The sequence below is a fragment of the Meriones unguiculatus genome, chromosome 3 (assembly GCF_030254825.1).
Source record: "Meriones unguiculatus strain TT.TT164.6M chromosome 3, Bangor_MerUng_6.1, whole genome shotgun sequence".
NCBI classification, from domain to species: Eukaryota; Metazoa; Chordata; class Mammalia; order Rodentia; family Muridae; genus Meriones; species Meriones unguiculatus.
Window position 1 is genome coordinate 12,728,225 of NC_083351.1, and position 25,055 is coordinate 12,753,279.

General features: G+C 44.2%; 1 protein-coding gene across 9 annotated transcripts in view; it reads right to left on the reverse strand.

Moving 5' to 3' along the window:
• Positions 1-25,055, reverse strand: part of Ubr4 (ubiquitin protein ligase E3 component n-recognin 4) — a 113,077-nt gene that overhangs the window by 86,361 nt on the left and 1,661 nt on the right. For all 9 annotated transcript variants that reach the window (XM_060379176.1, XM_021627466.2, XM_021627286.2 and 6 more), the window contains exons 2-17: positions 18,801-18,898; positions 16,345-16,448; positions 15,391-15,520; positions 15,158-15,297; positions 14,457-14,559; positions 14,222-14,363; positions 13,963-14,087; positions 11,259-11,383; positions 10,687-10,746; positions 10,415-10,605; positions 6,400-6,499; positions 6,136-6,273; positions 5,266-5,383; positions 3,866-4,053; positions 2,804-2,963; positions 2,640-2,725 (exon numbers count right to left, since the gene is read on the reverse strand). In XM_060379176.1, coding sequence (XP_060235159.1) covers positions 2,640-2,725; positions 2,804-2,963; positions 3,866-4,053; positions 5,266-5,383; positions 6,136-6,273; positions 6,400-6,499; positions 10,415-10,605; positions 10,687-10,746; positions 11,259-11,383; positions 13,963-14,087; positions 14,222-14,363; positions 14,457-14,559; positions 15,158-15,297; positions 15,391-15,520; positions 16,345-16,448; positions 18,801-18,898 — 2,008 coding nt within the window. The remainder of the gene's footprint in view (positions 1-2,639; positions 2,726-2,803; positions 2,964-3,865; positions 4,054-5,265; positions 5,384-6,135; positions 6,274-6,399; positions 6,500-10,414; positions 10,606-10,686; positions 10,747-11,258; positions 11,384-13,962; positions 14,088-14,221; positions 14,364-14,456; positions 14,560-15,157; positions 15,298-15,390; positions 15,521-16,344; positions 16,449-18,800; positions 18,899-25,055) is intronic.

Consider the following 25,055-nt stretch of genomic DNA (forward strand, 5'->3'; position numbering starts at 1 on the left):
GAGTATCCTCCTGAGGAACTCACACACTGTGAGCAGGTGCCACTGAACACCACAACAATGCTTGATTTCCCATACGGCTTTGGACAAGTCATGCTAGAAGAAATTTCTCAGTGTGACAAACAAAATTCTACTCTTCAATATCCTTGCTAATATCAGCACCATTCCAAGGCCATGGATCTCCAGGGCTGTTTTCAGCACCAGCAGTTATGCTAGGCCAAGCTCAGCACACAAGCCACACACACACACTTTTGTGTGAACACGCCAGGCAGTCAAAGGGTGGATGTTACATGCTCCACATCACTAATAAGAGCACAGAAGACTACATACAGTATGGAATGGGGACAATAGGTTTATTTCAGCAGTGTCCATTGCAAGGGGACAATTCTGAAATGGAACCCTGCTGGACTACCTGACCTGATCTTAGCAGACTGCTTGATTCAACACACTAGGAAAGCAGTGAAGAAGCTTCACCAAGCACAGCTTTTCCACAGCCCTCTAGCAGAAAGCCCAAAAGCTAAGATAAGTCATCAGTAAGTAGGCTTTAATTTCTTCTCTAAGTAGCAACTAAGTTATTGGTCTCACTAAGAACAGTAGTCCGTTAGTGTCCTGACAGCAGAAGACCAAGTTCAAGACATAGGCCTACTTTTAATTCATAGATCGGAAGAGACTATGTATGCCTCTTGCCACAAAAGTCAGGCATACTGTCAGCAGTTCCCTCTCAAATGCTGAGGGCAGCATCACTACCAGAGGCCTAGGGATCCACTTCTCCAGAGAAACACATTTCACCTCTGTTCTCTGGACAAGTTTAGGCAGGGCAAGACTAAGTCTATGAACTCTGACGTTCCCCTAAATAAACTTCGATGTGGGGAAGGAACTGGGTCTGTTGGCAGGACCAGCTTCAGACAGTCTGGGAAGCTGTGGCAGGCCACACACTAAACATACTGCCTTCATTACTCAACTTAATTTTCCTTCTGCCAAAACAAAACACTTCACTTAACAATAGGTAAGTATTAATAAATTTCACAACCATCTTTTTAAACAACAAAAGAAAATATTAAAGAATATCTCAAACAGTTTGAGATTTTGAGAATTTAACTTTTTCTAATACCTTCCTAGATTTTATCCCTTTGGGAGAAACTGAACCCCTAAAATATAGTGAATCTGGTATCTGCTAAAATAATTGTTTTGTTTGGATTTTTTAAAATAAGAGTCTCACTATGTTGCCAGGGATAGTCTTAAATGTGCAATTCTCCTGCCTCAGCATTGTGAACATCAGGCACTAAAATAATTGTAACAGAAAAACTTTCAGAATAGTTTCAGGTCAAACTGCTGTACATTTGCCTGAATAAATAAATGCAAAAGGGTATCCAGAGGATACCCTTTTGCCTGTGGCGCTGGAATAAAAGACAGGGCCTTACAGGATTAGGCACATGCTATACCATTGGGCTGCACCTCTGACCCAGAATCCAAATGCTTAATCATCTCCTCAGGAATCCCTGTGTACACTAAAGATTAGGAAAGACTAACAAGTCACCAGCTTGGTGCAAAGAAACATGCCTGTAATCCTGGGCTAAAGTAGGACTTGCAAGAGTCTGAGGCCAGGTTAGGCTATATCAAGTCCCAGGTCAACCACAGCTAGAGAGAAGTGCTCATATGTCTAAAACAAACTAGTCTTAATGAAAACAAACCAAGTTATTAAAATATGATCCTACCAAGCATGAGAAAAGGATGTGAAGCCACATAACCTGACACCTTGTTGGTGGGAGTGAAAACAGCAGTGTGGCCTGCTGTGCTGGCGCTCACACTACATAACCTGGCAGTTCTACTCCAAATGACAGCCCCAAGAGACCTACTCTCCTCCACAGATAACATGTAACACAAGAAAAAAAGATCACAGCAACATCTGGAAAACAAGGAGCCTGGACACAATTCAAATGTACCTCAGAAAACGCAGAAGATGAAGCAATCGACACAGGGCAAGCACAGTGTCTCATACAGCAGTAAAAAACTACAGAAATACCTGCTGTAGACGAATCTTGGCAACTGTATGAGTAACACTAAGTGGAAAGTAAAGCATATGACGTAAGCATATAATACCATTCTCTATAAGCTGAAAGCATGCTTTAATTTGGGGATTTATAGATTCATATACACACATGAAACTGAAAAAAACGAGGACTTGAGACTCAACCATCACCTTCTTCAGTAGGAAGAGAATCATGCAGTCACACAGTCACAGTCAGGGTCCTAGACTCAGTTTTGATGATAGGTTTGTAAAGAAGAGCATGCTTCCTGTGATCTGATGGCCCCTTTACAGTACCTTGCACTTTGCATTCCACATGAGACTGGAGAACATTTATCACTCTTATTTTATAAATAGCTTTTGGTGAGTTGCATCTACTGGTCTACTGTGAGAAGCATTGGGGTTTGTTAGGCAGTTTTTCTTCCTTTAAGCTTTATGACTTGGGGGAAAGACATTTTTCCTCCAAAGACCCTAACCTCTGCTCAGGGACACACAGATCATCTGAGCAAAGCTATGGCCAACAGAGTAAGGACAAAGCACCCATTAATGATGAGGGCCACCATATCTCAGGAAGGCATGAGGCACTCCCACCTGAGTAGCCACAGTGCACACCAACCTGCAGGTTCGGGGACTGTAGGTCGGAAGTCACCAGGGAGTGGTTGAAGTGATAGAGAGCGGCAGCAAAGTCCTCATCTGATGATCCTTAGGACAGAGGAAAACAGTTACTCAGGAATTTAGAACCATAAGTGCCCTCCAGCAGCACCTAGCCTTTCCACTGACCCTTGAGTCCATCTTTGTCCACCTCCTTAATGATGCTGGCTAAAGTGGCCATATGATGCTCTGAAAGAGACACACTCAGATAATTCCGGATGAAATTGTTCCGAGAGTTCAGCATGGATGATGTAATAAAGTTGAGGATGTTAGAAGCCAGACCTAAGAACTAAAAGGATCAGAAAACTCAGATCAGTGGGGTATAAGCTTCTACCAACCCTAAATTCAATTATACAAGCCCGTAAGTCCCCATGACAAAAATTGAAGGCTATCACTTAATTCTTACAGTGGGATTATGTCCGTGAGAATCGGCTGCCCAGAATGGCACACCCACTTGATGCAGCAGACCCCAGAAAACAGTGTGAGGCAGGACCTCTGAGCTGATCTGCTCTTTTCCCTAGTTCCTCTAGAACCTACCCTTGTGTCCAGCTCAAGACATTACCAGTAACAGGGAAGACTGAACCCGACATCAATGATTATTACATACATTCTCACCTCTTTCTTTATTATTAAACTAATTTGTCATTTTTGTAAAATTGAATTGTTAAATGATTATATAAAAGTTTTATGTCCATAACCGTGACATATGAAGCTATCTAAGGCTGTATGAAAGAACTGTAGCTGACTAATAAATTTACTAATAAATTTTCAGAACAGGGGCTGAAACACAAAAGATAATCAATAAATACTGGCTGAATCAATAAACAAACATTCATGACGCACCAAATCTATGCTAAAGACTTTGAAAACACTCTTTCACAATGCCCTTCAGGGTGGGTACAATCACTCCCCAACAAGATGACATTCAGCTTCTGATCCAGAACCAGTAAGAGGAAAAAGTAAGATCCAATCAACTTCTATTTGTTCCTATTGACTATGCTAACAACCACTAGTACTGGAAGGATGCTATCTAATGGCACATGATTACTGCCCAGAAGTCCTACACAGAGACAGAGCTAAGTACCACAGCTATCAATTTATAAATGCCGTATCTCAGAAGATGTCCGATGCTCAGCTCAACTACTCCACTAAAGTTGATTCCCCCTACTGAGCCTCAGAAACCACTCTTACCAACTCAGGATCTTTGCGACTGGCCAAGATGTTGCCCTTCTCACCAGAGGCCTGTTTACTAGGGCTTTTAACACGAGGAGAACTCTCCAGGGGAGGGGGTGGTGGAGGGGGTGGAGGTGCAGCTTTCTCTTTACTGGGAGAGATGGTCTCCTCAAACCACTGCCCCAAAATAGGCTCACTGTCATCATCTGAAGAGAAAGAGAAAGTCATAAAAGTAGCAATTTTCATGTGTGTGAACCTGTTTTCTAGAAGTGCTCAAGTCAAAAGATCACAGGATATCCTGATGCTGAGGACAGGAATCGACCCTTCAATCTGTCAAGGCGTGTAAATGAATACACAAAGCACTTCCATCTTATTATACATGAGTTATAGTGCAGTATTTCTTAAGGAGTCCAGCAACAGAACAGAAATCATTTCCTCTTATCTCCCTGCCTGGAAAGAGGACAAACAGTTACAAAAGCAAACTAGTCTCATCAGCTGCACGCCCAAGATGGTTCAAGTCATAGCCCTTGGTGTTTTACTGTTCCCCAAACTTGACTATGAAAAGGAACCTGAGACTTATCTCCTCTGCATAAATCTTCAGAGTTCCTTCCTATGCATGCCTCAGCTACAAGTCCATGGTAAAACCAAACCCCTGGCCCATGGCCTTCTGACCTACACAGGGAGTGCAGAGGTCCCAACACAAGACAACAGAGGAGATAACGTGTACAACTGAGATATATTTTGATCCTGGCACAAATGAAAAGCTACATGGGCTTGGTTGAAAGCAGTCATAATAATTTAGTCTTCTACACTCAACATATTCTTTAAATAAAGGTCTCATGTAGTAATTTCCTGCCCACAGAACCTCAGAAATCCACTCTTCCTAACTCAGGATCTTTGTAACTGGCCAAGGTGTTGGCCTTCTCACCAGAGGCCTGTTTACTGGGGCTTTTAGGCAGATACGAGGAAATGGTTTCTCTTCTGTTGGTGGACTCCTTTAAGAAATCAGTTTTACTGCACTATTACACATGTATAATGAAATGGAAGCACTTTGTGTATCCATTTACACATCTTGACAGACAGGCAGGGTCAGTTCCTGTCCTCAGCATCAAGATGTCCTGTGATCTTTTGACTTGACCAAGCTGGCCTCCAATTCACTATGTCAATAGTAACCTTGAGCATCCGCCCTTCTTCCTGCCTCCCTAGTGCTGGGATTACAGGTATGTGTTACCACATCTGGTTTACAGGGAGGTAGGGACCCAGCCCAGGCTTCATGCATTCTAGGCAAGCACTTTCTCACCATGCCATGGCCCTCAAGCTGCTCTTACACATCACACCGTCTGTGAGAACATAGGAAAGCAAAGGCAGCCACGAAGAAGAGACAGAGAAGCACAAACTAGAGGGCTATCTCTGGCTACCTTGGCTGCTATCTTCCTCTGTGCTACTGAAGTCATCCTCATAGTACGTGTTGGAGTCGGTGGAGGCACTGGCATCGCTGCTCATGGAGCCCTTCCTCTGCCGCTGCAGGACACATGCCTAGTGAAAACAGAGGTTACAGAACAGATGAATCCAGAAACAGTCAGGCCATTTAATCTCATTTGTGGCCTACAAGTGTCTCCATGTCTAATTATTTTCATTTTTACTTATAATTATTTACATTGACTACAAGCTAAGTTTTTGTGTGACAGTGTCAGATTCCCTGGAACAGGAGTTAGAGAGTTGTGAGTTGCCATGTAGGTGCTGGGAATTGAATCCAGGTCCTCTGAAAGAGCAACCAGTGCTCTTAACCCCTGAGCCGTCTCTCTAAGTCACTATTCAAGTGACTATTCAAGTCAGCTTTCTCCAAATGCTCCACCATGCAGGATTCTCCATGTTTTTTTCTTACAGAAGCATGCACAACCAGAGACATAGCTAAGGAATGTGAAAGAGCTGGAGCGCCCACCATGCTTCTGACTCAGACTTGTCAATGCAAACCACCAGCGGCCACCATTTATCTAACAATGGCAATCAATAACTGCTCTCAAAGTTCCACAAAACTACTGTCTTTGTCAAGCTGGATACAGTGACAGCATGTACCTATAATCCAAAGCAGCTGAAGGAGGAGGACCACTTGAGCACAGGAATGCAAGCCCAGCTTAGGCAACAGAGAGACATTAACAAAGTAAGGCAGGAAGGGAAGAAGAGGAACTTCTGGGGAGGATTCCTTTCCAAACCACCACAGCCTGCATTTATAAACTTCATGGTCTATGTCAACCTTACTCTATTTTACGAATGTCTCGACTGCTGACCTTTCTGTATGAAGTTGAAAGTAAAGTCAAGAGCAGGTTTGTCAGGGGGACAGAATCAATCAGCCGTTGAATCCTTTGTGTGGATGTGCTCTGGGCCATAATACTCAGGACCGCAGGGGGACCATCTGCCTCCCAACCCTGAAGATAACAAAATCAAAAGCACATTAGTCATATTGTTCTGGTAAGAAACAAGGCCTCATGCTGGCTCTAGCTGGCATTACAAGGAGACCTAGCAACTCTGTGGGGACTCTGCAGCCTCCTCACCTTGTGGAGCGCCTCCACCTGCAGGTCTTGAAAGAGCGACGTCAGCAGCTTGATGGCATGGTTTGCCAGTATCACTGAGAGCACCCCAAATCCCTGATGCCTATAGAAATGAAAACAGAAGCAACCTTAGGATCCTGAGCAATGAATCACAGCCTTGTTACTTTGCCATTCTGGCATCCTAGACCCCTTTAAGCTCTATAAACCTTCCCTCTGAGGAGGGAATACTAATTACACACACACACACACACACACACACACACACACACACCCCACCCTAGCACTGCAGCTCGCTCCCCAAAGGCCATATATAGACTGTCACAGGATCTGCAGGCTTCAGGGTAACAACTCCTTCCAAATGAAAGTATTTTACACTATTTCACATCAGTTCAAAGCTACTGAATCAAAAATGATGGTTAACAAAGAATGGATAAAGTTAACCAATGGATAAGAAAGTGTGGCACATTTACACAATGAAGTACTACTCGGCTATTAAAAACAAGGACATCTTGAAATTTGCAGGCAAATGAATCCTGAGTGAGGTAACCCAGACCCAGAAAGACACACATGGTATATACTTACTTATAAGTGATTATTAGCAATAAAGTACAGAATAACCATGTGGCAATCAGGAGACTCAAAGAAGCTAAGTAACAAGAAGGACACAAGGGAGGATGCTTGAATCTCACTCAAAAGGGGAAAATAAAACATCAGAGGTAGATGGAAGGAAGGAACTGGGAGTGGGAGAATCAGCTGTGGGAAGGGGATGTTGACGCTAGGAAGAGAATGGAAATCAGTTGGGGGGCAGATACCTGGGATGGGGAGGCTCCCAAGAGTCTATGGGGGTGACCCTAGCTGAGATCCTAGCACCACTTCCTGTAGCCAGACAGGAGTTCCAGTGGAAGTCCACAAAATCTTCGACTCAAAATCTGTCCTGCTTCCAAGATGTACAGCGTAGGGCTAAAGATGGAGCAGAGATTGAGGGAATGGCCAGCCAATGACTGGCCCAACTTGAGACTCATCCCATGGGAAAGAGCCAACCTCTGACACTATTAATCATATTCTGCTATACCTGTAGACAGAAGCCTAGAGTAACAGTCCTCTGAGAGGCTTCGCCCAGCAGTTGAGGGAAACAGATGCAAGGAACCATAGCCAAACATTAGTGGAGCTTGGGGAGTCTTTTGGAAGAGTGGGGAAGAGAATTAAAGGAGATGGAGGCTTTAAGGACACCACAAGAAGACCTAAAGAGTCAACTAACCTAGGCCTGTGGGGACTCACAGACACTGAACCATTAACCAAAGAGCATACACGAGCTGGACCTAGGCCCCCTGCGCATATGTGGGTCCCCTAACAACTGGGGCAGGGGCTGTCTCTGATGCTGTTGCCTGCTGTTGGATGCCTTTCCCCTCGTTGGGCTAACTTGTCTGGTCTCAATGAGAGAGGCTGCACCCATTCCTGCTGCAACTTGATGTGCCAGGGTGAGCTGTACCCAAGCGGACCTTCCCCTTGAGAAGTGGAAGGGGGGGCAGTGTGAGAGGGGACTGGGAGGAGTGGGGGGGGGTCTGTAATGAGGATGTAATGTGAGTAAATAAATTAATGGAAAAAATGATTTTGAGGGTTGGCAAAATGGCTTTAGAAGGTTCAAGGTACTTGCTGCCAAGCCTGACAATTGACCCCATAAAGAAAACAGGAAACACAGCAACTCCCCCAAGCTGTGTTCTGACCTCCACAGGTGCACTACTGCACATTCGCACACCACTCCCAAAGCATACACACACACACACACACACACACACACACACACACACACACACCTTTTTCTAAAGGATTTTTTTCTAAGAGAACAATGTTTTGTTTTGTTTGAGAAAATTAAAAATACCAACTTTGGGCAGGGCAGCGTTTCACCAGGTAAAAGCTACTCATGGAAGCACAAGCTTTTTACCTGCTCTGGAAATTTACCTTCTTAGCAACACAATACTGACTACCTACCATCTCAACACCCACTTACATTCAGTCAGAGAAGCCTGCACTGGTATCCCCAGCCAGGTCATATGCCTCTACCATAGACCTCTCTAGATAGAAGCTGGCAGGTCTGCTTGAGTTTCTACTTATCTCTTGAAAAAGTTTCCATTTATTTCTTTACTCTTCTCCCATATTACATCCCAACTGCAGCTTTCCATCCCTCCTCTTCTCTCCGTAACCTCCACATACCCCTGCTCCCCCTGATCTGCTACCCTTTCTTTCCCTCAGAAAAGAGGTTTCCGAGGGATATCAACAAAGCATGGCGTATCAAGTTACAGTAAACTTTCCTCATGTTTTATACTACCCAGCACCACAGAGTTCAGATGCTCAGGCCTGGCATTCAAGCTCTTCCATCCCAGACTCACAAATCCAGTTGTGGACTCAACAGCACATACAAAATGCTAGCCAACAGCTAAACTCACCACAGCCAAGAGAAACCCTATTCATCTCTCCTTCTCCAGTCCAACCTGCTTTCACCCAGGGTTCCCTAGCTCAACAGAGTATACCACTCAGCAGCTCATGCACACTGTGTGTGTGTGTGTGTGTATAAGAAATGTGCATGAAAGTCAAAGGTCAACCTTGGATGTTGCTCCTCAGGACTGCATCCAACAAGCCCCAGGGCTCTGTCTCTCTCTGCCTCTCCAGTGCTGGAGTTACAAGGGTACTTGGGTTCTAGAAACTGAACTCAGGTCCTCATGAGTACACAACTAGCCTCCTTCCAGCAGAGCCAGTCACTAGCTCCACACCAAATACTTTGACGGCAGAGTGAGTCCTGTTGATGCTAAATACTTATCCTGCTTCTATCTCAACCCGAATAATTCAAATCCAAACACAACACAACTCCCACTAACCTCTTGCTCTGGCCTTTTTTCTTACAGTATTTAATGACAATCCATAATGGACTTGCTGGTACTTCTGTCTGCTCTTTCTCCACTGAGAAAAAAATACAAAATGGGTGTGACAGCAGACTCCTAGAAAACCCAGTACGTGAGAGGGTAGACAGAAGGACCAGGAGCTGAAAGCCATCAGCTACACAGCAAGTGTGAAACCAGTTGGGCTACTGGAGACCCTTCTCAAAAAAATAAAAAGTAAGGGGCAGGAGAGGTAGCTCAGCAATTAAGGGCACTGGCTTCTCTTCCAGGGGACTCAGGTTTGATCCCTGGCACCCATATGACATTTTACAACCATCTGTGATTCCAGATACAGAGGATCTGAAACCTTCTTCTGGTTTCCAGGAACACATGCGGTACACAGACATACATACATGTCTGTATGCATGCATGCATGCATGCAAACATCCATACAAATAAAGAGATAGCTTAGCAGTTACGAGCAGTTGTTACTTTTACAGATGTAGGTTTGGTCCCCAGCACCCATATGATGATCACAACCATCCATGACTCCAGTTCCAGGGGATCTGATGCCCTCTTCAGACTTTGCATGGTACACATCTATATATGCAGGCAAAATATTCATACACATAAAACTTAAAATAATTAAAACTAAGCAAATAAAATACAGCCAATACTTAAAAGAATAAATAAAAATTCAGCGACACCTCAATTTTAAAAACTGAGCAACACATCAAATTCACTATTAGCTCGCTCATATCAAGGAAACCTCATTTTCTGACCTGAAATTATTGCAACCCCTAAACACACACATCAGATCTTCTTTCCCCCTCACAGAAGAGAAAACAGAATCACAACCAACCACGCCCTATCCAGATGCTGAAGAAAGCAGAGCTAGGATATCAGCGCCATCACTGCATTTGCTGTTAAATTCACACAGTCAGAAGGTGAGTCCGCTGACATGAGGATACCAGTTGGCTTTAGTGCTCAGGACAAACTGTGCTCAGCATGCACAGTCCCTGCGACAATCTACAGCACCAAAGCAAATGAACAAGCTCTGCTGTGGGGTCAGCAGCTCATCACCGCTGTGAGAGAGAACACCATAGTGCCGCATTCAGAGCTGGAGGTCATCGGCAGACACATACCCTTTGCCAGGCCCCAATTTGGGAGAGCCTACTCCCTCTTTTGTACGAGAAAGGATGTCTCTGACTCGGAGGGCAGCCAATGGGTCCTTCTCTTTCCCCTTGTCAGCCAGGGCTGTGGGACTGAGATTTAGTATGAGGAAGAGGCTATTCAGCAGACACCAGGCGCCCAACAGTTGGAAGTTCTGGAAGTGCTGTTGAGAAAAGACAAAAACCAAACATCAGCAGGGAAATAACACCCGACAGAAGGTAACTGCAACCTGGGCAACTCTTACCTCACCACCAGCGCGGCGGGAGCTGCTAATCGCCTGTCCGATCATGTCGTAGATCTCAAGCTGCCAGAGCAAGCAGACACACAGTCTAAGCAGGTCACGTCTCCATCACAAATCCAAACCCTACCAAGCTCTCTACTGGAAGAAGTGTCTGTCTTCAGGTCACCTGGTGACCTACTGCCAGCAGTTTCTGACCTCATAGGACAAACTGCTTGTTTGTCCCTCAGCACATGATACCTTCCTAGGAGTTCCCATACACCCAGCCCTGCAACAGCTGGCTTCCCAAGGCAACTAAATTCTTTCTATGTACTTACTGCAAACATTATCTGCTTTGTCCTGCCTGAGAGAACACCAGCAGCCGGTAAGCCCTCAATGGTTTGCAGAGTAAATGTCAATCCTTCAAGGCTTATGGCTGCCACAAACATTGTGTTTTTCAACATGGAAGGGGACACGTGTACGGAAACAAATACGCAGAATACCTTGGCTGAATCCCTCTTAGAAACACAGTCCAGGGAAGGGCTGGCGAGACTGCAGACACCCTAAGCCTTTTCTCTATCACCAGACACTCGACTTACACATTTCTGAACAATTGTGGCGGCATCACTTTCATAGTCATCTTCTTTGGAGCTGGTGGACCCTGTCCGCACTTGCTGGGCACTACCCACATGAAGAATGGCCATGCAGGTGGCGACACTCACACCTGAAAAAGAACAGGCAGATTCCAGTCTTGGGGAATGCCTCAAACACAAGACAGAAAGATGGGAACACCCTAGCCACAAACAATTCTGTAATTCAATTCCTCAAAGAACTGCAAAGCGCAGGTGTAAATGCAGTCCTGCCACATAATCCAGCAGCCACTCCTAGCTACTCCCCCAAATGAGCAATAAATTGGCATCAGACAGGAAGCTACACATGAACATTTGATGAAGCTCTATTTATAACTGCCAACAAATGTAAACAAGCAAGGTGTCCTTCAAGATGCATAGACAAAGCCAGGCATGGCAGTATACATTTATATTCACACATTCAGAGTCTGAGACAGGAATCTCACAAGCTCAAGTCATGTCTAGACTACAGAGTGAGTTCAAGGCCAGCATGGGCAACTTGACTACCACTTCTCAAAGTAAATAAAAAGAAGGCTGCATATACAAACTCGGGGGTATAACAGTTAGGCCTAGCATGAGTGAGGCTATAGGTTCACTCCCCAACATCATACATGCATGCATACACACATACACACACACACAGACACACAATAAAATACGAAGACAGAATAGCCACCCGGAGGAACCTTAAATGACCATTGCTTGTAGAGGAAACCAGTGTGAAAAGGCTACGTATTAACTGATGCTGATGACACAACATTCTGGGACAGTAAGAAATCCAATGTAGAAAAGGGTGGGGAGGACTAGGAGATAAAAGGGGCAGCAAATGGAATCCTAGGGCATAGCTGTTTGCTATGATAACAGAAAAGCCATAGCCACACCACACAAGACAGGCCTATGGAGAGAGGAGATAGCTCAACGGAGAAAACACTCACCAGGTAAGCATGAGGATCTGACTAAGGAGCCCCAATACACATGAAAAGCCTGGCACAGCAGTGCATGTCAGTAACCCCAGTGCAGGGGAGGACAAAGACAGGCAGATGCTGGGAGCTCACCAGCCAGCTGGTTTATGCAAAACAAGAAGCTCTGGGTTTACTAGGAGACCATGTCTCAAATATATACAAGAAGAGAAAGACACACTTGATTATAACCTCAAGCCTCTACAGATGCAAGCTTCAGCAAGCACAACCACATGCATACACAGAGACACACCCATACAACCCCACACGCACACACACAGGACTACAGTTCACATGTATCAATAATGGTTCATTATTGGATCAAACATCAGTATGGAACCATGAATGGCAAAGGAAGAGCACGGAAACCATGTGGTACCCATACATTTCAAACTCCTTTACCAGAAAATCTCAGAGTGGGCGTGGCAGTGCACAACATTGTTTTCAGCACTTGGGAGACATACATACAAGTGCACATTAAATAAATAAATCTAATAAAAAGAAAAAAGGTAGGTTGCTAGAGAACTAGCTCAGCAGTTAGGCACATTAGCTGCTCCTCCAGAGAACCGGGGTTCAATCCCCAGCACTCACATGTCGCTCACCCGTAACTCCAGTTCCAGGAGTTGCATGGCACCAGGCATGCACGTGATACACAAACACACACACACATACATGTGTACAAGCATAGGAAAAATGCTCATACACAAAAAATAATCTTTTTTTTAAAGATAGATAGCAATAAAGAAAAATACCCAACAGTGACTGACCTCTTCATGTGCTCACAATGGCAAGTAGACATGAACAAACACACACACCCCCACACACCACCAGCCATCGAGCCCCACTTCCAAGGCAACCTGATTACCAGTAGGAAAGGGACTTTATGGAAACATGACTAACACTCTTCATCTAAACAGACACTATCTGCACCATGAAGCCAGAGGGAAAAATAGTCCAAATAGTCTCCACATCTCTTAGCGCTCTGTTTACACTGTTTCATGTTTCTCCACTTAGCCCTCTACCCTCCATTGCTCCTTGTGGGCAGGGACAACATGCTGCCCATCTCATCATATGAACAGCCATTGGGTTCTTCCTTCTTCATACAGCATATCAGAACTCCAAGTACTATAAAATCAAGTGAGCATACAGGACAGAGAGGACGGCTGCCAGTAAAGTGCTTGCCATGTAAAATGAGGACCTGAGTCCCAGGCCTTGAACCCATTTTAAAAGCCAGACAAAAGTGGGGCATGCTTGTAACCTCATTACTGAGAAGGTAGGCAGATGGATCCCTGGGGCTTGCTGGCCAGCCTATTTGTTGAGCACCCAGGTAGGAAGAGACTGTCTCAAGAAAGAAAGAAGAAAGGTGGACAACTCCTGAGGAACAATACCCAAAGGTGACCTCTGGTCTCTACATGCACCCACACATACACACCTATACATACACACGCACCCATGCAAACCCACGTATACATGTACACATACCCCTGTACAAATGTTCACACACACTCACACACTCACAAATTGCAGCCAACATTAGACAGCAGGATCACTTAGATTGCTGTACTGATGTCCCCTGACCTATGTGTGATATTAAATGGTCTCTGAAGTAAGAGAGGCAAGGAAGGGGAACAGCGTTGTCAGGATTCTCATGGCTTCCTCAAATCAAATCCAAGTTTGACTGAAAATAAATTAAAACAGACATGCTAACTTCTCACCTGCATATAGACAGCTGAGGCTGAGTACTGTTACATCTTGCAGACGAGAAGGATTGAGGGGTTCCAACACAGGTAGAGAAAGGGTATCCAAGGCCATGGTTACATCAATCACCAGTGAGTGAAAACTGAAACACAACAGAGATCAGGAAGGGTTCCCTAGAATCACTTCCTTCAACAGTTTGATAAGGAAAACTAGCTTGAGTAGCCAGTTATATCCCTTTTGATTAGAATGTAAGTACACAGCCGAGGAGCACCTCACCCATTACGAACAGCAGTGGCGTCAGCTACTGTTGCAGGCATGATGAAGAAGGAGTTGGCCACCACTGCATCCTGGAACCGATTGATGTATCGCAGGAAATAGGGCAGGTTCAGGCACACTCGGAGTAGCTTCTCGGAGCCACCTGGATTAACAAAAAGGCACCTTCTCTAACAGGCCTCTGTCTGAAGCCTTCAACATGGAAGGAGCACAGTTCTATCAGCAGACAGACTCTTACCAAGCTCTTGAAGGCTTGCCACATTCTGAGCTATGAACACATTCTTGGTCTTGACAGCAGAGGCCTGATCTGTGGATGACTGCTCATCATTTTCTCCTTCCACCTGAAGAGAAACAGGCCCTATCATGACCACTTGCCTGCTGCCAGGCACGCTGCTGGGTAAACAAGGAGGAGGCAGCTCCCTGGATATACTCAGACATTCAGCTACAAGTGAGAAACTCTATACTAATGCAGGAGAAATTACAGGAGCAGCAGAGAAATACACAGCTCAGAAACTGTATTTCATCTCACACACAAAGGCATGCCTAGTGAGGAAAACTGCACATGCTTCTGTGTGCATGCACACTGAGAGAGGCACAAGAGAACGGCCAGCATACAATACAAGCCACGCAAAGGAAAAGCAGAGTTGCTGCATTTTGTAATTTGTTTTGTATGGTTTGTCTCCACCAGGCACGCACAGCATGCCACTGAGGCGGGAATATATTCTAGGAAATGCTCGCTGGATGATTCTGCCACCATGCAAGGATCTGAATAAACTAAAGGTGACCAGACAATAAAGATTTATAGATCCACCATCATGTGTACAGTCTGTCCCTGACCAAAATGGCATGCTGTACCTTTTAAGTAAAATATAAAATACAATCTTTTGTAATGCCCATCATCTTAACACATGAAGAGGATTTTGGGGTGAAAAAACTCACCAGAGCCTGTGGACTAATAGGAGGAGATGGTACAGTTCTAGGGTTAAAAACTGAGGTCAGCTGGTTCAAAAAGTTCATCTGTACCTCCTTCTGCCTTAGCTCGGGGCTTACTGGCGAGGCCAGCTCTTTCTGGTCTTCCACTATAAAATTCAGAAACAAAAAATGAGGGAGGATGAGGAGAGTGCCAACCAAAGGCAATGAGTGGTAGTCATGTGACCAGGTGTGTCACACACCATCTGAAAGCGTCTTCACTGTTTGTGGAAGCTTGGCAGATTTCATCATTGCTGTAAAGGTGATAATTTCCGTTCTGTCTAGTCGGCTACAGCCAGTACACAGGCCTTTGATCAGCAGAATCAAGTGTTTCTGAAAACAAAACAATTCATATGTCTTTAAACGATTCTATACTTTGGGGATTCTAACTAGTATGGGGTCAAATTTAGGTTCATACAAATAACTGACATGCAAAAAGCAGTTGTGGACCAAGCATCTGGTTCAGGGTTCACTTCCTGGGGCCTCCAGAAAGGGGTGGGGAAGGTCGGGGGAAGAAAAATAAAATTTTGGTGAAAACCACCCAGGTAGAGATCTCAAACGGATGGTCATCAAGATCTAACCAGCTGGCAAATTTGTCTTATTCTAAACCAGAGTGTAACTGGTTTATTTTCAACCTGAGGCTGTGGTTAACTTTTATAAAAACAGAAGGCCTTAAAACAAACTTCGATTCCAAGTCTCAATTATCCACAACATGGTAGCTTCAAGCCTCCATTCTTCTATGGTAACAATCAGCCATCAGCAAAGTGGTAAGGCTGGGTCCCCTTTTCTTTCAAGCTTCCAACCTTGTCAATCACACACCTTTCTTACTGCTACCTGCTTACATATACAGAAACTTTTGATCCTTGGAAAAGACTCTAGCCTGTCTACTACCTGACAAATTATTCCCACTGTTGGTTCCTGTAAATGAAGTTCAATGAGATGTAGCTGTGTTCATTCACACACCTCCCCTACCCCCTGCCTGCAGTATAAAGACTGTGCTGGCAAGCTGCAACAGACAAGGTATGGCCCACAAAGAATTACTATCTGGCCAGCTTCAGGAAAGGTTTATCACTTTTGCCCGATACCACCAGTCCATCAGTTTCCATACTTACGACTGTTTTTAAAATAAGGGCCAGAAACAGATACTCTGCACTCACCTGGGACACAGCACATGCCTCATCCGGGTTCTCCAGACGCAGGAGAGAAAACTCAATGAGAACTTTACAGGCCGCTGCCACTGACTGAAGCTGGTTCCGGGGAACTGGGAAAGCAATAATAGTCGCTTAATAGCCAACAGCTCAGCCTCTCACTCAACATAGCAGCAGCAGAAGCGATGAGCTCGGCTGGTTCAGCATTCTCAGCAGCAATCACCCCTGGACAAGGGCCAACTGCCCATACGTCAATTTATCTAATGTTTACTAGAAATTAATAACAGGAAACACATTGTACTTCCAGCACTTTAAATGTGTCAGCTCATTTGATCATTAGGCCACTTTGTAAGGGAGATATTATCATCTCCTCCCACCATGTTTTAGGCTTATTTATTTTGTGCTTCGGGTGTTTTGCCTACGTGTGTGTGTGTGTGTGTGTGTGTGTGTGTATACACATATGAACCACATACACCACATACATGCCTAGTGCCAAAGGAGGTCAGAAGAGGGTGTCAAATCCCCTGAACTAAAGTCAGGTATGGTTGTGAGCCATGACACAGACGCTGGGAACCAAATTCAGATCCTCTGTAAGAGCAGCCACTGCTCGGAATGACGGGGCCATGTCTTTAGCCCTTGTCCTTTTGTTCCTGAGACAGAGCATCAGTACATCCTTCAGGCTGGCCTCAAGCTCTGTATGTAACCCAGATGGATCCTGAACTCCTGACCTCCGGCCTCATGTTCCCCAATGGTAGGAATGAAGACACACACCTCCACAGCCTTCCTCCCTGTCATCTTTGTGACAGATGAGCACACTGAAGCATGCATGCTAACTGACTTGCCTAGATTTACACAACTACAACCAAGTCTCGGAGGTTTGCCTCACAAGTTCATGTTGTTGGCCACTAGAGAATGACCTCTCCTTGTCACAGGCCCTAAGTGACATTATGCAAGGGCTGCAGTTGCTTCCAGAAGCTGGCCAGAACTCACAGTAAACAACACTGGACTGGAGGGGTGATTCAGAAACAATTCTACAGGCTCCTTTCAGTTTACTTGCCTAGCAAATTATTCAAGTAAACAATTAGAATTCATCAGAATTGAAAAATGCAAAAATTCTCAAACAATGTAAAATAAGACTTGGTCTCTTTGAGGGTGGAAAAAAAATAACAAATGGGGAACAAAGGTCAAAATTTCTTCATACCAAAGAACACACCAGATTCACATTTGCACCAAAACCAGTGAAGAGCAGAAACCTCCTTAGTGGGTGCTAACCCATGTCACTACCTACCAGCACCACCCTCAGTTTGCTAGCAGGTACATATATGTATGAGATCAACAAATGCTCTGACACCAGGCAAGCTTCAGGCCAGCTTGGGCTACTTGCTGAGCTCTAAGCCAGCCTGGGCCAACACTCTCAATGAATGAATCAATGAATGAATGAACTGAATGAATTTCGGGCTCACAAGGCCTCAACCATAGCTGAAGAATTATTGCTAATTTATAGGTGATGAGAGAGGATCATTTGTCTTTGGGAGTGTGGTCTCTGGCAGGTTGCCCATCCTCCAGTGACAGTCCCAAACCTGTGTACTTCGAGTAAGCACAAACTGACTCAATAAGTTACTAAAAAAGAAAGAGAACAAGAAGTTGGGAGGTGGTGTGTTAGAGGGATCCAGGGACAACTGGTTGAAGTGGAGAGTAGAAGGTATATATATATATATATAGTGTGTGTATATAAATATATATATATAATTTGTGTGTTTATACATAGTATTTATATACAGTATATTTATAGTATATACACATGTACATTATAAATATATGCATATATAAATATGTATGTATACTTATATGTATATACACATGCACAAGAAAAACATTAAAAAAGAATAAAAGAATAAAAACATAAAGAATAAAAACATTATGTATAAAAAGTACCTGGAGAGCTGGCTTAGCAGTCAACAGTGTGTGCTACTTCTGCAAAGGACCCAAATTTGATTCCCAGATCATAACAGGCAGCTCACAAACACATGTAACTATAGCTTCAAGGACCCAAAACCTTCTTCTGACCTTCAAGAACAACTACACCCATGTGCACACAACCACAGACAGACAGACAGACACACACACAATTAAAAATGAAAATAAATCTCTAAAAAATAAAAAGCACAGAATCACATAAAATAAATTGGAGATGCAATAAAATATGTATTTAGAAAAGTGCTTTTGATTAGTAAGAATACGGGCTGACTCCATGGCTATGAGGCGGGACAACGGCAGCAGCTTTTTAATCCCCTGTGGCTGGCCTAGGTGAGGAGGTCTCTCTATTTCCTGGGGCCAGAAGAAGGTGGGGAGGGTCAACAGCTGCTTCCACTCACAGGTGAAGGCTCAAGGAGAGAATCAACAGCTGGCGCCCCACACGCCCCATGCACAATCCCCCACTGGGGCAGCAGAGCAGGCATACTCACTGAGGCTGCAGACCGTGGTGATGTAGTGCGTGGACAGTGCGACAAAGGATGAGTAGAATGGCTCATACTGCTTCTCGTGGTGCAGGATTTCTGACTCACTGCAAGGGAGACAATGAGCAACAATCAGTGCCCACCATGTGCCCCACATCCTTCTACGAAGTCGCCTTAGTCCTCCTTTCAGCAGCCTACTTGGGAAATAATGAAGGAAACGGCTACTCATCATCTCTATATTCAGCATGAGGGCTAGGATGGCCCTGGCTTCAACCCTAGCACCACAAAAACAAACAACAAAAAGCTTAGAGAATTATAAATACCGGCTAAAGGAATTAAGCCTGATGGTTTAATAAGAAACAGAAGCTAATAAAGAAAAAAAAAATTTCCAAACTTAGGGCTGGAGCCAGGCATGATGATGCCCATCTTTATCCCAGCATCAGGGAACACAGACAAGCAGATCTCTGTGAGCTTGAGGTCAGCGTAGTCTACAGAGTAAAACCCTGTCTCAGAAATAAAATTAAAAGAGAGCTGGAGATGCAGTTCAGTAGTAGAATGCTTGCCTAGCATGTGTGAGGCCCTGGGTTCCATCCCCAACACTCCCCACAAATAAAAACAAAACAGAAGTAAGGAAAAGCAAGAAACTATAACAGGAGGATGAGGCTATGGCTTCACCCCCAGCATCAGAACATATATACACATAGACCAAAACACATAACCAATTTGCCCTGTGTTACTAATTTTAAAACACCTGAATTGTTGAGGATCAAAAACAAACAGAAGCAGATGAAAAGAATCCATTCTAAGCCAAGCAGTGGTAGTGCAGATCTTTAGTCCCAGCACTCAGGAAGCACAGGAAGGCAGATTTCAATGGGTTCGAGGCCAGCCTGGTCTACTAAGTGAGTCCAGGACAGCTAGGGCTACACAGAGAAACCCTGTCTCAAAATATGGAAGAATGAGGTGGGGGGAGAGAAGGAGGGAAGGAGGGAGAGAGGGAGAGAGGGAGAGAGGGAGGAAGGGAGGGAGGGAAGGAGGGAAGGAGGGAAGGAGGGAAGGAAGGAAGGAAGGAAGGAAGGAGGGAAGGAATTCACTCTGAAGAACAACCAAGCAGAGACTTGGAAAGATTCAACAGAAAGAAATCCCCCTAAGAAACCCCCAACACCGACCCTCACTACCTGCCCAAGTCTAGGCTAACACTAGATGGCAAATAGTTAGTCCCCTTTTTAAACCTCATCATCTTTAGCTGAGGAAGTATCCACTTCTGGGAAAATCTGGAGTCCAAGTCACTCTAAAGGCTGGATACATTTAAATCACTTTATCAAATCAGAAGCTGAGGCACTTTCCATGAACTAATACAGACAAAGAAAAGACAAAATGTATCTTATTAGATGCAAAGAGAAGAGAGATGGTTAAATAGTTTCCTCAGTGAATTAATCCCTAGCAAGAAGTATCTACCCAGCAAGAGCAATGTAAACAGAGTTGATCCATTCACCAGCAGGCTTATCCTCTTGCCAAATGAATACAAGTGCCAAAACGCCATGTCTGTGTTTGGAAAATGCTGATGGGAGTGATGAATCAACTCAAAGCACACTCAGGACTCTAACACTGCAAGTGCTTTGCTGTCTAAGGATTCATGAGGGATTGAGTGAGTATCAGATTAGACCTGTATTAGAAAAGTATTCTTGGGGCACCTATGATGTATCAGAACCCTCCAGCTCAGCAGTGTCACCCTCCTTTATTTGTCATGATAGCTGGGTACCACAGGAGAAAGAGAAACCTTCCAGCTCCAAGCAGAACTCTCTCTTCTTGAGGAGCCATGTTTCTCTAAGGCTCCCCACTACGCCTTCCATTCACCACACACACTTGAGCTTCCTTGTCTACCTTCTCTCTTTAAGTGTTTGCCTACTCCACAATTCCACGTAGTCTGCTGAGTCACTGCCCTTCTTTGTTTTATTTCAAAAGTTCAGATATGCTTACTTCCACTCCTTTCACTGAGTCTTAGTGAAAAACTACCCACCCAAAGGATGAACTTACTCTGCACTTTCATTCCCATTCTGGTAATACAACAAATTAATTGACAAATAAGTATACGTGCACACAGAGGAATAAACAAACATATTTAGTTGCCTGCCACTCAGAGATGTGGGGTGAGAGTTGATGGGTGGCTGCTTCTCTTGCCTTCTCATTGTTGTTTTGAGACACAGTCTAATGCAACAGTTCTCAACCTTCCTAATGCTGCAACCCTTTATACAGATCCCCATGCTGTGATGGCCCCCAACCATAAAATTATTTTTGTTGCTATTTCATAACTATAATTTTGCTACTGTTATGAACTATAATGTAAATATCTGTATTTTCCAATGATCTTATATGACTCCTGGGAAAGGGTCATTTGATCCTCTCCACCCCCAAAATGGGTCTCAACCTACAGGTTGAAAACTGATGCTCTAATGTATTGCAGGCCGACTTGGAACTCAATATATAGGTGAAATGAATGACCTTGACATTCCAGAACCTCCTGCCTCTACCTCCCAGGCACTGGAATTACAGGAATGTGCTGAGTATATCCCACTAGACATAATACAACACAGCTGGTCGGGGGCTGCTGGCCTATATGGATATGAGGCAACTGCTCTATTAACGGAGCTACATTCCAGGCTCCACATGCATGCGTGTGTATCTGTGTGTCTGTGCCTTAACCCAGGGTCTCACTACGACCTATCAGAAATCCAGTGTCCTGCCCCCCAAACCCACAAATATACAGCAGCCTTACTCCAATAAGGTAACAAGAATTTACCTGGGGTGGGGTACTGGCAAAGGGAAACTGGTACTGTACTCAGCTCTACTTATAATTTATTTATGGTGGGCTAGCAAGACAGCTCAGTTAAGGGCACTTGCCACAAAAAAAGCCTGGCAACCTGAGTTTGAGCCTAGGAGACATAAAGGTAGATGGAAAAAATTATTGCATAAAGTTGTCCTCTGGCTGCCCCGTATGTGCCAGAGCTCACACATACACACATCATATATACATATATCATAAATACACACATCACACACACACAATAATTTTTTAAATACAACACTTAGGGCAACTAGGGATAACGTCAGGAATAAGAGCTTTTCAAAGGCTAGAAAGAAGAGTAGACAAGATTCCCTATTTCTTGCTTTTGAAGAAAAGTGACACCAAATAATAATCTGTCTGTCACCCACTGCCCCAGGAAACCTGGACATACCAAGATCCCAGAAGACACTAGAAACAAAAAAGAACAAAGCGCAGAAGGGTCAGTAGGAGGGAAAACAAAGAAACTGAACACAGACTTCACAGGAGAAAAATGAGGAGACTTGAAGGCATGTCAGCCCTTTTCCTGGTTTGTTATTAATTCTAACAAACTTTGCAACCATGTCCCCACTGCACCTAAAACACCATTAGACCAAGTCAAGGGGAGTTCCTGTCCTACTAAGTGAAAAGAGAAGGAATAGAAAGCTGCCAGGTCAGAGGACAGACTCTGATGTTTAAGTAAAGAAAGACAGGCTGGAGAGATAGCTCAGAGGTTAAGAGCACTGGCTGCTCTTCCAAAGGTCCTGAGTTCAACTCCCCAGCAACCACAGGGTGGTTCATAACCATCTATATGGCATGCAGGTGTACATGCAGACAGAGCATTCATACACAATAGATAGATAGATGGATGAAAAAAGAAATTTGACACTACTGATATAATCACTATCATTAAGAAAGAACGAACGAATTAGCTAGCATCTGCAAATGTAGCTCATTTTAGAAAGAAAGGAGTATTGGAGGAGGGGGTATGATATAAGGGCAAGGGTTCACCTCCCCTATTCACCTTACATAACACACTGTAAGTCTATTTCCTAGACTGTGAGAGACAACAACCCCATCAACTTCAACTCCTAAACACAAAATCCATCATGTTCTTGCTTTCATGTTACTTGTATGTAAACATACAAGCATGTGCATGCACACATATACAGACATGTACAGGAACACATACACTTATTCCCTTAACCAAAGAACTGTGAGGTTTCTGTCCATTTTTCCTCCCACGTACTTGCCCAACCAGTGGTGACTGATATGAAGACACCAAGCCTGATCTCCAAGCATACTCCATCTTTGGGTGATAGGTTCTCCCTTCTGTAGCTCAACTGTCAACTGTCACTCTACTATGTAAAGGCAAATGACGACGGTCAGTGCAGCACTGTCTCTCTTCATGAGATCCAGTAAGGCTTCATTACTTGGAGTGTTCTAACAGCCTCCCTTTCCCAGGTAGTAGCTCTGCCCTAAATTCCAAGGAATACCTGGGAAACGGAATTTTTTCAAAGATATTTATCATCACAAATGAAGCCAGAGCCACTCAGGAAGGAGATGCGGGCGTTTGTTTTTTTAATCTATGTAGACTTAAATGTCGGCTATGTTCCCAAACATGTCTGGCAGAGTTCTGAAAGGAATTCTCTAGGCGGTGTAATACAGAGGCCGCACTCAACAGGTAAAAGGTTTTCAGCTGTACTAGAAGACCGGTTACAAACGACCATCTGTAGAAGACCATCCATACTCAACTAAACTCACACAGTATTTTCTTCCAAAGATCTAAGGGCACTTTTAAGGGCACACACCACAGTTCACCCATGTTAATCGACTGCCCTTTGCTTCACAACAGTCTTAACGAACGTCAAGCAACCTTATCAGAAGGTTAAGATCAGACCCTAAGAATTTTCTTTTCTTCTTTTGGTTTTTCAAGACAGGGTTTCACTGTGCTGAAACTCACTTGGCTGTCCTGAAACTCACTCTGTAGACCAGGTTGGCCTTGGACTCACAGAGATCCACCTGCCTCTACCTCCTGAGTGTTAGGATTAAAAGTATGTGCCACCACTGCCTGGCAACCCTGAGAATTTTCATTGTATTTTGTCCTCAAAAGGTCAATTTCAATTATAAGGCATGACTTGAGACAAGCAGTAAAATGGAGAAATGGAGAAGAACCTCTCAGGCTAGTATCAGACCCATCAATTCCAGGAGAGGCATTCAGTGAGTTAAGCAGACTGGCAGATAGGGGTAAGGACTGTGGTGATGAAGCCAACACAACACTGCCACAGAAAAACAGGGGTCCCAGGAGACAAGAGAGAAAAGCAGGACAGCTGTAACCACAGAAGAAACAAGGCAAGCACAGAAGACAGACAGCCCTCCCACAAGCAAACAGCAGCTCAACAGCAGCCTGGGCCCCTAAACTTAACAACGGCTGAAAACAATGTCCACCCCAGCAGAAACCTGGGCTGAAATCTGACACTGGATGAAGTGGCCTAAGGCCCTAGGCAATAAATGTTTCCACACTTGTGAGTGAGTGCCCTACTGCATTTTTCTGGAGAGAAGACATTCTGGGAAACTACAGGGTATAATTACTGTGCTCCAGTAAGGGGGCAGGGGGCAGGCAAACTACAGCCCCTAATCTAATACCAGCTGGTTGCCTATGGGTGACTGGATTTTATATCTTTTAATGGCTGAATCTTCTGCAATGTATACATTTCAAGACCTGTAAGAAGTTAAACACACCACATCTGGTCAAATTTGAATAGTATCACACATGGCTGCCTCACCGAAGATGGAAGAGGTGAACTGCCCACAGTCCACACACCTGCAGATGCGACCTGGCCCTTTAGAGAAAGGCCATTGCCCTATGCTCTACACATGCAACACAACACTATTTTACCCCGTCAGAAACTTTTAAGCCACAGTGTATTCCTTTTGTATGATCAAATTTCTCCCAAACAGGACCTCAAACTTAACTGAGCTACAAAAATCAGAACAAACATGAACTTCAAAACTCCTGAGTTCCAATAAAACACAGTATTACTAAACATACATCATTTTTCCTAAAACGTCTACACACAGCATTTCCTGGTTATCTCAGGTAACTCGGAATGTGGAGGGGTTACTAGCACTTAGCAAAATTCAAATGTAGTTCCATGTTTGGATTCACCAGGTTGCAAGTGGCTGATCTGAGTAAGTTTAAAAGGCCAAGAAAACGGGGTGTACATGAGTGTCAACAAATGACATTATAACCTCAGCACATATCCATAAAAACAAAAGAAATACAAGGAAGTGAACATTGTTGATGGTAAGTAGTAAGTATGATTCATGGAAAATACCAGTAATTTAAACATTTAACACAGTAAAACAGGAGCCTCCATGGTTGGCTGAAGATGGGGGAAATGCTTGGCATCCAAGCCTGATGACCCTGAGTTCAACCTCCAGAA